Source organism: Lagenorhynchus albirostris, chromosome 16 (assembly GCF_949774975.1).
Source record: "Lagenorhynchus albirostris chromosome 16, mLagAlb1.1, whole genome shotgun sequence".
Taxonomy (NCBI): Eukaryota; Metazoa; Chordata; class Mammalia; order Artiodactyla; family Delphinidae; genus Lagenorhynchus; species Lagenorhynchus albirostris.
In genome coordinates, this window is record NC_083110.1 from 15190194 (window position 1) to 15204727 (window position 14534).

Below are 14534 nucleotides of genomic sequence, written 5' to 3' on the forward strand. Positions count from 1 at the left end.
CCAGAGTCTGCCTCTTTACACCCCGCTATGTGATTCTGATGCGGGCGGTCCTGGGAGCATTCTTAGAGATACTGTCTCCAGAATGAATGGACATCATAGCATGTGTTTCCATGACTTGGGGTCAGAGGGAATTTGCTATTTTTTTCCCATCAGAAAGAGCAGGACCACATGGGTTGGTTAGTGTTTTGGAAACTGCCTGATGAAAGAGGGATAATTGTTTGAAGGATGAGATGGAGTTAAAAAAAAAAAAAGTCATTTCTAAGCACAGAACATAGCCAAGAGGCTGATTTCATCCAGAATAGAGAATTAAGAAGAAACTAGAGATGGCATCATCACGAAAAATGGTCAGAGAAAAACAGAAGGAGAATGAAGGGATAGGAAGGAAGTGAGGTGGTCCCGTGAGTCCAGATGACATCTTCTGCTATAAAGCTAACTCTGAAGCATTCATTTTTTTCACCTTTATTCAGCCTGAGAATCATGACTTTCTCCATTTCATTCAAGAATTCTTAGAGAAACTAGTACGGCTTCCTGCCACCCCCCACCCATTACAGAAAGCCAAGAGATTTGGAATCAACAGATATTTGAACAGTATTTACTATGTACAGGAGATGGCATTAGGGGCTGAGCATGCTGAAATAAGTCCTGAGGGTTCATGGTATACCCCTGTCTCTCATCTTGGACGATCTTAGACAAATCTTGGTCATCCTGGACAAATAGAGTGTAATGATGCAAATGACACATTATGGGCTGCTTCTTCCACTAGTACTTAGACACTCTGGAGTTCTGTTGATGTTAGGTAGATATTTCCAATAAAACATTTTTTTGCTTTAACTCTGTAGAAAGCACAGATTTGAACCCAAAGTACGAACTAGTGTCTTGATCTACTGTAAAAATCTCAAATTGGCTTGTCTTGGGACATACATCAGCATCTCAAAACTACTTTTCACTGGGGACTTGCTTTCAGTGTAGACATATTTCCTTTTAATTAAGTGTGCCAACTGATGAAGTGGCTACCCACAAGCCAGGCTGGAGTCTAAGCAACATAAACCGTTAAAAGACGTCAACTGGAAAGCAGCTAAATGTCTCCATTCTCGAAGAAGCCTCCAGCCTGCGGAGCTAAGTGAACGTAATGAGAAATACATCTGGGTAATGGCGTCCTATCTGAAAAGGTCGCATGCACACCTTCCTTTGGTACTGGTTATGTCCCATCATTACGTTCTGTCCTTGCTCATTCGTCTCCCACTGGCTACCAGATGGCCACGACAGTGTTGGTATCCTTAACAACTGTTTTGTGCAGTTCCCTGCAGCATCGTAAAGGCTTGAAATATTGAGTGTTTTCCCTTTGGATAAGCAACTGACATATCTGGGAATTGCTTACAAATGCCCTGAAGATGTGGTTATAGAGAGCGATGGCAAACTGGGTCGTGGAGCCTAAATCCAGCTTGATGTCGTGCAGGTGGCAGGATACCAGAGGGAGGGGGTGCCATTTCTCAAGCTTAAGATGAAGGAAGGATTCATGCATGCAGAATCTGGGTTTTGTAAATGAGCACTTAATATGGTGAGGTGTAAATAAGCATTAAGATCACATTGTAAGAGGGAGTTTCCTTAAAGTTGCTGAAACGTTCTCCTGAGTTAAGTTGGTTCTGATGGAGCTCTCACAAAGATGCCTGGGGAGTCCTCTCAGTGTGGTCCTCTGCGTTGTGCTAAGTTACCAGATGGATTTGAGAAACGTTAGAAGATAAGGGGGTATGGGGCTTCCCTGGTGGCGCAGTGTGAGAGTCCGCCTGCCGATGCAGGGGACGCGGGTTCGTGCCCCGGTCCGGGAAGATCCCACATGCCGCGGAGCGGCTGGGCCCGTGAGCCATGGTCGCTGAGCCTGTGCGTCCGGAGCCTGTGCTCCGCAATGGGAGAGGCCACAACAGTGAGAGACCTGCGTACCGCAAAAAAAAAAAAAAGAAGAAGATGATAGGGGGTATGGGTTGGGGGGAGGGCGGGGGGAAGGTGGATGTATCAGTCACATTGAAATGGATCATGCTGCAAAAACAACCTCCAAATCACAGTCTCACTTGAAAGAACAAGTGCTTACGTTTATACATCCCTTTAGGACCAACCAGGGGCTTTGCTCTGTGTTATCCTCACTCAAGACCAAGACTGGCAGAGTAGCCACTGTCTGAAACGTTACAGATGTCCAGAACGAAGGGAGGGAGAGAGTGTGGTCCATTGTCCACTGGCTCTTAAAGTAGCCGCCCACTGCTGCCATATTTCATTGGCCAGAACAAGTCACACAGCCGTTTGTCCTCAGTGGGCAGGGAAGTACGGCCTTTCCACAGGACCATAAAGAGAATGAGAAATATTCATTGAGCAAAACTAACAACCACCAGAGCAGATAATGATGCTCTTTAGACCCACAGACATCGCTCTGGGGCCAGATGACCTTTACAGGGGCTTTAAGCGCTGAAAGATGACATAATCCAAAATAAAAGCAATACCAAACTGTGGAAAGAAGTATAAAGAAGCTCAGCAAAATTCTGATTTTTTCCTACGGTGATGCCTTTAATGCTTAAAATATATATATACATCAGATTCTTTCAAGACGGTTTTCTGGTTCTGCTGCTTGCCGGTGACCTAAACATTGCGTAATCTGTCTGGGGGGTTATCCATCCCACTCTTTTCCTTTTCTCTGCCTGAGGTTTTTTCATGGATCTGGAGGGATGATGGTGCTGAGAGGATGCTGGCAGTAGCCGAACTGTGCTAAAGATAAACTGATACAAGAGTCTTTTTGAAGACTCTATTTTTAGTACAAAACCAGAGGTGGTCATTGAAATGATGCCAGGACCATGACAATTCTCTGTTGGAGCGAAAAGGGTAATGGAAGTGTTTTCTCGTTTGTCTAGGGGAGGACGAGGAAGAAACGAACGTGATAGTTCTCAGCTACCCTCAGTACTGCCGCTACCGCTCGATGCTGAAACGCATCCAGGATAAGCCGTCTTCCATTCTCACGGACCAGTTTGCGTTGGCCCTGGGGGGCATTGCAGTGGTCAGCAAGAACCCTCAGATCCTGTACTGTCGGGACACCTTTGACCACCCAACTCTCATAGAAAATGAGAGCATATGCGATGAGTTTGGTGAGTCTTTTTTTTTTTTTTTTTTTTCCTACATGAAACTTGTGCGTGTGTGTCTGGCTGTTTTCAGTTCTTGTGAAGAGCAGCGATGGGGAACGGGGCTTACTTTGACAAGCCCAGTGTGCCACCCACCCCTCCCCTCCCCCCAATGATTGCGGCATAAGACGTCATTGCCTACCTGGCAGCCTGTGTGTACCAGGGCCCAGGATTATTCTTTAGAATTTTGTTGTTCAAGACAGAGTCTGGAGTTGCTTGGTCAACCTTGAAATTGGACTTTATAGGACAGGAAGCTTTTATGCTAGTTGCTTCTTAAAAGGGTTCGGCTATTCAGATACTGATTTTCTTCATTTAACTGATCACTTCCTTTTCAGTGGTATAAGGAGCTATAAAAGTTCACCAGTTTAAAAAAAACACACCAGTTTAAACACCTCAGTATCATAAGGTAAATAGAGATAGATAGATAGATATAGACAGATAATAGATCCCCATGCCCCTTCATTTTGTCATATACATATATCTTTATACACTGTGCCCATCAGAGATGGATATGTGCTCACATATCTGTACCTGCATCTCTGTTCAGCTGATTGGTCATGAGATCTCTGTAGATAGAAAGGAAGGAGGAGAAGACAGCACATCCTAAGTTTAGAAGACCTTTCATGATGCCGTGAAAGACTGGAGGCAAGATAAAATCACATCTCTCACATCTTCACTTTCTCATCTCTTTCTTGAAGAGATTGGATCATATCAGTGGTTCTCAATAGGCTGGGCAGGGACATCAGAATACCCAGGGGGCACGTCATCATAGTACACGTGTCGCCTGGCAGTTCGTATACTTACAGAGGCAAAGACACCCCCAACTCTCACCCTCTCCCTTCTCTGGGAATCACCACCGTAGAGTGAGCGGGGTGATGACTGAGCCGCGCTGGCTCCCGTGTGGGTATCTGGGTGCAGACGCAGTGGAGACCCTTGGCTTAGAGAGTATGAGGGGGTCCCTTGGGGCAGAACATTCCTTGATCCTGTTGGGTAATGTCTTTCCGAGGATGCCTAATTTTGCGGATTATTCAGGTTCAGATTATTCTGCTCAGCCGTTACAGGCCTGACCGTGGTTTGGGGGTCCACGGTGGCCTCTCCAGTCTGATTGTTCACGACTCCAGCAGCCCTGGAGCTGCTGCGGGGGTGTTGTAAGTAGGTGTGTGGGCAGATGAGGGTAAGGTGACCAGACGGCTCATCTTGGTCCAAGAGCAAAGGGAGAAAAGAGAGGAAGGGGACCTAAGTTTATTAGACGTGACTTTTTTTGGTTGTTCCAAACTTTTTCCAGGTGCCTTTCACAACTCTGGCTTCTCGGTCTATAAGAGAGTAGTGGTGTTTATGCAAGTTATGATTTTCTTATCGTTCTTAATGTTCAAATAACCTTTTTATTCAAGTAGATGAATGTATCTAATACATTTTTAAGACATACTCTCTTTTCAGATCAACATTTATAAATCTTCCCTTTTCAATACTTCTCTTTTGAGTTTTTCATCTCTAGCCCCTACTCCCAGGACAAAGCGTTTCTCTGTCCTGCTTCCTGCTCAAGAGGTGTCTAAATTCCTGAAACAAAATAGAACTGAAAAAATGCTTTCCCTCATTTAAGAGTATTCTAAATTAGAGTTTCACAGTGTAATATAATGAAAACATGTTTTAACCTTTTTGGCTAATTTAAGAGTTATTAGTCATGGAGTTTCAAAGCCGTTGTGTCTAGAATTGGTAATAGAAGTTGCAGTTTAACAACGACCACAATGGTTGTTTAAGAGTTACTAAATTAGTTTTAAATGTTCTCACAAACACAAGCATCTGACTTTTGAATGTTTTCCGGAATCTTCTTCTGGTATAGCTAATTTTAATGCTGTTTTTCTTCTCCAGACTCTTAAGGTGGAAACTTTCTTTTGGAATGAAGGTACCTTTAAAGAGCTTCTAGATGGCTAGTCTAAAAAATTAGAATATCAGATTTTTTTAGTTAAGTGTATACTTCAGATAGTTGGGACTTCTTACAGGGTTTCATTTTAGTAAGTGAACAGAAAAAAAGCTTATTCTGACCCAATTTGAACACGTTCACCAACATCCCTCCCCCACCTTGCACTTCTGGTCATACATCTCAATTTCCAGAGAAATTCCTTTTAAACCTCCAACTGGTTATATTTGAAATCAACATGGGTTAAAGGGTTTGTTGAAACGCGGGGTTGGGTTTCTCCAACCAACAGTTGGTGGAAGAACATAAATTTAATTAGTGACTGGCATTAAACAAATGTTCCTAATATTAAACACTGCCAGATGACTGAAACACTTCTGTCAGATTACCGCGAGTGCCGGGGGGCCCGCAGATGAATTTTCTGCACAGTATATATTCTGTACGACACGTTTGGTGACTCCAGTAATTGGTCAGATGTAATTTAGGTAACAGTATGCCTAGGCTGTAAAAATCAAATTTTATTAGCCATATCACCAGGTGGATGAATGGTGGAGCTGATGGCAAAGAGTGCGCAGCATTTAGTAGCTACGCCTTTGACACATGAAATTCATAAATTGCTATAAAATACCTCCAAGGCCCTCCTCGAAAGGACAGTGTCTGCTTTCCTACGATTAAATAATGTTTATCTTATTAACTAATATATCTTTTGCTTTCTTTTATTAAGTGGGGTTACGGAGTGAGGGTGGGAGGGGGGTGTTCCAAAGATAAATAAAACACAGTCCTTGCTTGTTTTGAGGATTTAAAATCTAATTGGGGAAGACAGGATTAACGCACCTGAAAGGTCAACTCATGTTACAGGAAAGTCAGTGATGAAGTATTGGGTGAGTGTTGTAGAAGGCACGTGCAGTAGGCATTTCACAGTGAGCTGGGGGCATGCAGGAGGTGGCCTGGCCGGAGAGGATGGTCGTATCATGGTGAAGGGGTCAGGGAAAGCCTTATGGAAAAGACAGAGCTGGATCTGGTTTTTAACAATAGGGAGAAGCGGCGGGAAGGGGAGGGATAAATTGGAAGGTTGGGATTGACATATACACAATGCTATATGTAAAATAGATAACTAATAAGAACCTGCTGTATAGCACAGGGAACTCTACTCAACACTCTGTAATGGCCTATATGGGAAAAGAATCTTAAAAAAAAAAAAGAGTGGATACATGTATATGCATAACTGATTCACTTTGCTGTACGCCTGAAACTAACACCACATTGTAAATCAACTCTACTCCAATAAAAATTTTTAAAAAATAAAAATAGGTAGAGAGGTTATTAGAAAAGTTTTGGAAATACCTAGATCATTTAAAATTCAGGTCCAGCCTCCATTAGGAATGGCTGCCTTTGCCCTGGGTCAGCTGCTGGCCTCTCTTAGATTTGTTTGCCCTTAGTCATCACCCTCAGCTCCCGTGCTCTCTGTGTGGGACTTATAAATGGCCTGATGCCCTCTCTACCAGTAGGACATGAATGTGAGTCGGTGGACCTGGGCTGGGACAAACCCAGGCCATGGCTTTGGAACGGATCTGGGCTTTCTTTCTCGAGCAGGGATGTCCCCTCGTTTCCTCTGTGTGCCATCCAGCTTACTCCCATTCCCCAGGTTCATCTCTGAAAATGGACTTTGCTCGTGTGACAGCCTTGCCCAACTGCTCAGACACCCCACCCCTTTCCCATTGTTTTAATGTCGTCCACTGAGTAACAAATTTAATTGAACAATAAAAGTAAGGCTTTTAAGTCTGCAGCGAGTCCCTGTAAATAAATTCTCCATGGAATTTTATGAAGCTGTTTAATGAAAAGTTTGATTAGAAACTATGAAAGAAAAAGAGAATAGATGAAATTTCATCATTTAGTCCCACATGACAGTAGTGTCATTTTGATTTTTATTTACATTGAGATATTCAGCATAGAGTAAATATATCCTGGTTTTAATTAACTATTCTCCTTACTTGGGAAAGGTTATTTTAGGCTTGAAGGGTTTTGATAGCATACCATCTGCTTTCTTCAGTGTATTTTATTCAAGTCCCTTCCTTGCTTACAGTGCAGCACAATGTCTAAACCTATGACATAAGCATAAATTGAATCGTATTAATGTTAGGTGATTGAAAAGCTTCAGCCTCAACATCCTGCCCGCTTTCTTCCATCTTGTCAGTTACAATGCTCTGAAAGGCAATGTGCTGTTTTCTTAGCACGAGAGAGTTGACTATTTTTAAAACCAAAGCAATGGACTCCGCACTAAAGCATTATGAAAACTGGTTGTCTTGCACATGCCATTAGGAAATGAGGTTATAATAATAATGAGGGGAAAGTGACATTATGAATGGCAATTTTTTTTCATAAACATCTTTACCCTGCGTATAATTCCTGCCCCCCACTGTCCTGTCAGCATCTGCTAGCATGAGACATTCTCTGACAGCCCCCCGCCTTACTTCTACCTCTTTTTATAATGTGATGATCCTTTTGTAAAACACATACTGTCATTTATAGTGGGTTATCCTCTGTGCTGTGGAGAAAACACACACCTGCAAACATTTTGTCTGTTTTTCCTGTTAGAACAATAAAATGTCCACCAGTTTGTAATGCACAATGTTTACATTAATATCACACAAACTGATTTCACATGTGTGCGGTGTGGACAGCTAAATCGAAACGGAGGCACCCGCAGTATGGTAGATAAATGGATAACTTTAAGGTATTGGCTTCTTTCAGAGATGTGAGGCAGACCCAATGTAAATGAGGTGAAATCAGTTTTTAAAGGTGGGTGAGGCTAAATGGATGAAGATATGGTTGGTTAAAAAATTAATAAAAGTACGGTTTATTTTGGTTTGAGTTTGGAATTGCAGAGAGACGTAAGAAGTCATGCTTCTAAGTTCCTTGGCAGATGGTGTGTGCACGTGTGCGTGTGTGCATGGGCTTCTTGACCAAGGAGCGGGATGAGGTTAAAGGAAGGATGTGGTAAATCACCCGAACAGAACAGAGATGAGGTGGACCGTCATCTTGGCGTTTGGTCCCTATGGAGAACACCGTGAACCCTGATCCCCGGGGAGAAGTTGGCTACATCAGTATTAAGACATAGCCTCTGCTGAGGGGCTGCGGGGTAACATGTTATAGTATTGAATAAAAAGAGTGCTAGGCTTATAGGCACATAGCCCCGGTTTAATCAAGGCTCAACCGTCTGATTTGCTGTGCTCTGGGCAAGTGACGTAAGGCCCCTCACTTGTCCCATCTGTAAAATCCAGTAGTAACAGCCCACTTGCTGGGCTCAGAAAAAATTTGTATTCGCTTGATTTTTTTTTTTTTTAATTCTCTTGATAAATGAAGATTCTCTATTGTTTCTGTTGGAGTCTTAGGCCTCAGACAACTTGTACGTAGTCATCTAAACCCATCTTCCTCTTTGAATAATAAAGGAACCGTTTTCCTAAGACTCTGGGGCTCTTACTGGAACCTTAATGGAAAAGAATAGTTTTCTACTTTTTACAGTATGTTTTAAAGACTCTTTTCTGACTCTGCCCTGAACTTTCCATTTTCCTGTGGGGTGAAATAATGACATTATAGACAAAAGAAGAAAAAGCAAAGGGAGGGAGGGAAACAGAAGAGGGGATGAAACCTTGACATTTTATGAAAGAAAACTCAGGACCTATAAAATTATTTTGAAGTGTAAAGAACGAGCTGGACGACACTGCCTCTTCCCCTCTAAACATCACATGCTTTGCTGGAAATGAAAGGAAAGGCAGTTGTTTTGTTAAAGATCATGGGAATTTGTAAGTGAGTAAACATTTTTTTCTTGCCAAAGTAGGTTTCATGGTCTCAGTGGATTTCGATGATCTGATGGCTTTGTTCCTGGCCCATGTCCACATTCAGGCTTCCCCTGCCTGCCTGCCTACAGTGCCCACCCACCTCCCAAACGATAACAAGGCAGATGTTTCTCTTTAACTGAAGCCGGGTGGCAAAGGAGTTGTGCTTCTTGAACATTGCTGTTTCCGCAGAAGACCTTCACCTTCAGAGATCTCGCTTGGAGGACTGCTTTGTCTTGGAAGTTTTCTAGAGGTTCTGTTTATCATAGAGGATGGTCTAACCACGACCACTCCTGGTTACCTGCTCTTTATTCCACGTAGCTGCCAAAGCAGGGCCAGAGAGAATGTTAAGTTCATCATACCACAGTCAACCAAACCGCAATACGTCTGCTGGTAGAGGTGTGTGGGATGTGCTCTAGAGTACATGGAATGGTGGACATAGGGCTTTGGCTTCCAGGACAGCGAGACACAAAGAGGACTGGAGAACAGGCCTCCTTGGGCAGAGGCGTTGGAAGCTAGGGTGCCAACCCTTTTGGGGGTTAATAAAAAGAATTTTTATGTTGCTACTGTAAATTAATTTACAGAGTCGTGATATATGAAGTGGGTAGGATGAGTGGATTTCTCTTCTGTTTTTAGAACTTAAAATGTATTTTAAAATAACTCTGGCCTCCTTTTGTAGCTGAGTGGACTCCATAGGTTATTAGAAACTATTTGGACTGATGGGTTCAATACGCTCTGTTCACTGCAGAAGAAAGAATTTGTGTCTATATTGACTAATATTTCACCTAGGATTTTATCGAGAAAAGCAAGAAAGTTATATCCTATTACTTTAGCAAGATCAACACGTTCCTCTCCAGGGTGAAACAGATATTTTTATCAGTTAAAACGCGCGTGCACACACACACACCACACACACGACAGGAAGGAGCCAGGTCATTGAAAAATCACAGGCAAAAGTGCTGGTTAGGGGGAGGGTTGGTGGAATGAGGTCCCAAGTAAGTCTGTGTTCATTTGATTGTTAAAATCTTCTTGATAAATGAAGATTCTCTCTAAACTCCTTCATTCTATCCTGTCAGGGAAACTGGATTGATTTAAGTTCCTTGGACTTCGGGTGAGGCTCTCTGGGGATGCTTAGGGCCCAGGACGTTGTCTGATACACAGTGTGCCCATATCCGTTCCTGTGTTTCACCAATATCTATTCAATACCTACAGTGCCGCAAGTGGTGCCTGTGCACACAGTTGTGAACAAGACGGAAAAATCCCCTACTCTTACGGATCTTACGGTGTGGTATGCGGGAAGGGTATTAGCGAAATGTGGGATAGCCATGACCACACCTCCTAGGCGTAGACCATACCTCACAGGGTTGTTGTGAAGATTAAATGAGTTAATCGCTTAAAGCGCTTAGATGGAACATGGCAAGTACTGCTTAAGTACTCAGGTTCACAGAATCTTCTTGTACCTCTTGCACCACCCAGTACTACCTTAACCACATATGGGGTCCACAGTGATGCCTCAAAAAACATGCACAAAATCATTTCATACCTATACAGCCTCCTAGGGAAAATGAGGTATCATTTGCTACTTAAACTCATTCGACATCCATTCATTCCAGAAATACTTGTTTGTTTGTCCTTCTGCCTGGAATGTGTTTCCACAGATATCATGGGTCTGGCTTCTTCTCGTCATTCCAGCCTCAGCTCAAATGTCTCCTCCCCAGAGAAGTCTTCTCTGACCTTCCCTCTTCCACAGATCTGGCTCTGTCCCATCACCCAGTGTGTCCTTATCTTCCTGTCCCTCATCCCTATCGGAAATGAACTCCTATATCTGTCTCTTTACGTGTTTTAGTCTGTCTGCTTCCTCCCCACCCATACTATATGTAAGCTCTTTAAGAGCAAGGAGCTCTTCTGTCTTTTCACAACCATGTGCCTGGGGACCAGAACAATACCTGGCACGTAGTAGGGATATAATAAATATCGGTTACATGAATGAACGGATACGTGCATACTGCGTATCGATAGCATTGCTCTCTGCCATTACAGATGAGGACACTTAAGCACAGCAACGTGACACAGCTAGCAAGTGGTAAAACCAGGACTTGAACCTCCACAGTGTGACTCTTAACCGTTATACTTGCGTGCCTCCCGCCTTGGTCCCTGCTCGGGAAGAGCTGTCGGATTTCCGCAGATCATCAGGCTGACAGGAAACAGATAACTGACCCCCAGGTCTCTAGCTGATCGACGTGAAATAGGTTCCGTAGGATTTAGAGGGATTGGTATGTGTTGGAGTGGTTTAGCAAGGACTGATGGTAAAGATTCAAAATAGGGAAACCGTTGGATTGGGATCAGGAAACTCTGATGCCAACGTCTTCTCTTGTCTATGTTACACCAGTCTCCCTGCTTCAGCCCTTGCTGTCCTTTGGTTTCTTTTCAAGACAGCAGTCGGAATGACCATTTCCGTGCTCAGATCTCCCAGTGGCTTCCCACTCCATCAGGGAAGCAGATGTGAGTATCGAGCCCTTTAAGAGCTGGGACTCTTTAGAAGTTGAGGGGGGCAGTAGTAAACTAGCCTGCGTTCTCCCGGACTCGTTTCAAGGCATGGGGTTGCGATGCTGACAGGACTCTCCTTACGCACCTCTCTGTAATTTTCTGCTCAGAGTGCATTGGCTTTCCCAACTTGGCATCCTTGTTTTTAATGAAAAAATTATAGGTCTAATTTCAAAAAATGAAATGTATGCAAGCTTTCCTGCTTCTGTCACTTCTTTATTCCTGTAGCACATAAATCATTTCCCTTTTTAAAATTAAATTTCGTTTGCCATGATTTGGAAATGGGTTTTCAAAGGACGCTGAGTAGCCAGGCTCTTGGCAAGGGAGCTAGCTGTGATGCCTGCTCAGGAAATCTCCTCATTGCTGGCTGGCGTGGGCCTTGATTCCATCATCTGGGCTTTACGTTCCCTTTGGAAGTTGCCTAGAAGTTCTCTCCCTAAGACTCCTCTCTGAACTGCCTTTCTGGCTATCCAGTCGCCATCTTGGAGGACGAAAGAACGTGGGACTTGGGCAGAAGAAGGCTGTGCGTTCTGATGCTTCTTGGGTTCTTATCCACACATTCACTGAGCACCAACTCTGTTGAAGGCAGAGCTCCAGGTGTTGTTGGGAGCTTGGTCTCTGTTCTCAAGACACTTACAGATCAAGGTGGTTGAGATAAGCTGTAGAGCAGTGGTCACTGCCACTGTTATCTGTGATGCTTTTAACAATCCTGCCTTTGACCCATGAGCAACCTTAGGGTCACACGGTGGCTGCAGGGTCACAGGTCTCACATGCTGCTGACGTGCGAGTTGTAGCGCCCCCTTCCCGGGCTGCTGACCTCCGTGAGCACACTTTCCACCACAGCGTGAGGGGAGCGTGGAGCTAAGAGTCTGGAGTTACTTTGGCATTCAGAGAGATGACATCGTGGAGCTTTAGCAAATGGGAAAGCTCTGCCATCTCATGGAGGCTGCCGGGCAGTCTGTGAAGGGCGAACTGAGAAGGTCAAAGTCTAGGTGCCACTGGAGTTAAAAGATGTACAGAAGAGGGTGCGGAGGTCAGGGAGGCCTCTTAGGGGAAGTGGATCTTCAGCTGGACCTTGAGGGATTCAAAAAGGAGGAAATTATTTCAGGTGAGGAGGTGGAAAATACTATGGACTTTGAAGCTCAGAGAATGAGGTTTCTTTCCTCTGCCATTTTTAGCTTTCAGCGTAGACCAAAAAACAGCCTCCACGAGCAGAACATTTTTTTTTCCTCCTAGAAGATGTCACCTTCCCCTGAGGACTCACGTGCTCCTGAGTCCTTCTCTCACAGGCCCCGTTGTGGTTAAGACCCAGAGGAAACCTCTTGGAGGAAAAATCAATGTGTCTCTTATTAAATTGGAAATGTTTGTTTGGGTGTATAAGAGAGGGAGGGCTGTACGAGCTTCGCAGCAGCGGGTAAAGGAGCGAGGTGCCTGCTTGATTTCCTAGCTGTTTAAAGGGCTGCTTCTAGGCTGAACGAGTAGCTTCAGAATAATCATCTTGGACACTTTGCTCCTTATCCCTTTCGTGTTACTCAGTACTTTTCCAAAGTTATTTTTTCCTTCTGCTTGGTATTAAAGTTACCAGCGTCAACTGCATTTCTCTTCACTAGATTCTAAGCTCCTGCGGGGGGGTGGGGGTGGTAAGAATCATGCCATACTCATCTTTGTAACAACATATGCTTGTGGAAATAATATAAAAACTTTGCTAGGTTCCAGAGGGCTTCAAATCTCCATCATCTATCTTAGCACCTTCCTTAGAGTCAAGTATTTCTTGACCTCAATCTTTAAACTTTAGCTCATCGCCAGTTGATTTAATTCTCAAGGGAACACGTCTAGCTCAAAGCAACCAGGTTTCTCTCAACATTTACTCACCTTTTCAAACTAGAGGAACAGTCTTCATAAATTGGTCAGTGTCTTTGGTTGAAGATTGTTCACTTGTTACGAAGCTTAACAGTCCCTGGAGTCTGCACAGCCTCTAAGTTGCTCTTTCTGAGGAAGTCGAGGAGCATCCTTAAGTTAGGGCAAATGGTAGCCTGTATCCAGAAATTAGTGCATCCACCTTTCCCACCTCTCACGTTCAGATATCAGAATTCATCGTGGACATCAAAAAATGGTGGCGGAACATTGTTCTCAATGGTGAAAAACTGAAACCACTTCCTCTAAGATCAGGAACAAGACAAGTTTGTCCACTCTCACCACTATTATTCAACATAGTTTTGGAAGTTTTAGCCACAGCAATCAGAGAAGAAAAAGAAATAAAACGAATCCAAATCGGAAAAGAGGAAGTAAAGCTGTGAGTGTTTGCAAATGACATGATACTATACATAGAGAATCCTAAAGATGTTACCAGAAAACTGCTAGAGCTAATCAATGAATTTGGTAGCAGGATACAAAAAGTAGTAGGATACAAAATTAATGCACAGAAATCTCTTGCATTCCTATACACTAATGATGAAAAATCTGAAAGAGAAATTAAGGAAACACTCCCATTTACCATTGCAACAAAAAGAATCAAATACCAATACCTAGGAATAAACTTACCTAAAGAGACTAAAGACCTGAATGCGGAAAACTATAAGACACTGATGAAAGAAATTAAAGATGATACAAACAGATGGAGAGATATACCATGTTCTTGGATTGGAAGAATCAACATTGTGAAAATGACTATACTACCCAAAGCAATCTACAGATTCAATGCAATCCCTATCATACTACCAATGGCATATTTCACAGAACTAGAACAAAATATTTTGCAATTTGTATGGAAACACAAAAGACCCCAAAGAGCCAAAGCAATCTTGAGAAAGAAAAACAGAGCTGGAGGAATCAGGCTCCCAGGCTTCAGACTATACTACAAAGCTACAGTAATCAAGACAGTATGGTACTGGCACAAAACCAGAAATATAGATCAATGGAACAGGATAGAAAGCCCAGAGACAAACCCACGCACATATGGTCACCTTATTTTTGATAAAAGAGGCAAGAGTATAAGATGTAGAAAAGACAGCCTCTTCAGTAAGTGTTGCTGGGAAAACTGGACAGCTACACGTAAAAGAATGAATTTAGAGCACTCCCTAA

The 14534-nt window shown here is 43.3% G+C and overlaps 1 protein-coding gene across 1 annotated transcript in view; it reads left to right on the forward strand.

Annotated features, from left to right (window-relative positions):
* ARID5B (AT-rich interaction domain 5B) overlaps positions 1–14534 on the forward strand; it is a 189355-nt gene that overhangs the window by 89072 nt on the left and 85749 nt on the right. The window contains exon 4 of the mRNA XM_060125627.1: positions 2895–3125. Coding sequence (XP_059981610.1) covers positions 2895–3125 — 231 coding nt within the window. The remainder of the gene's footprint in view (positions 1–2894; positions 3126–14534) is intronic.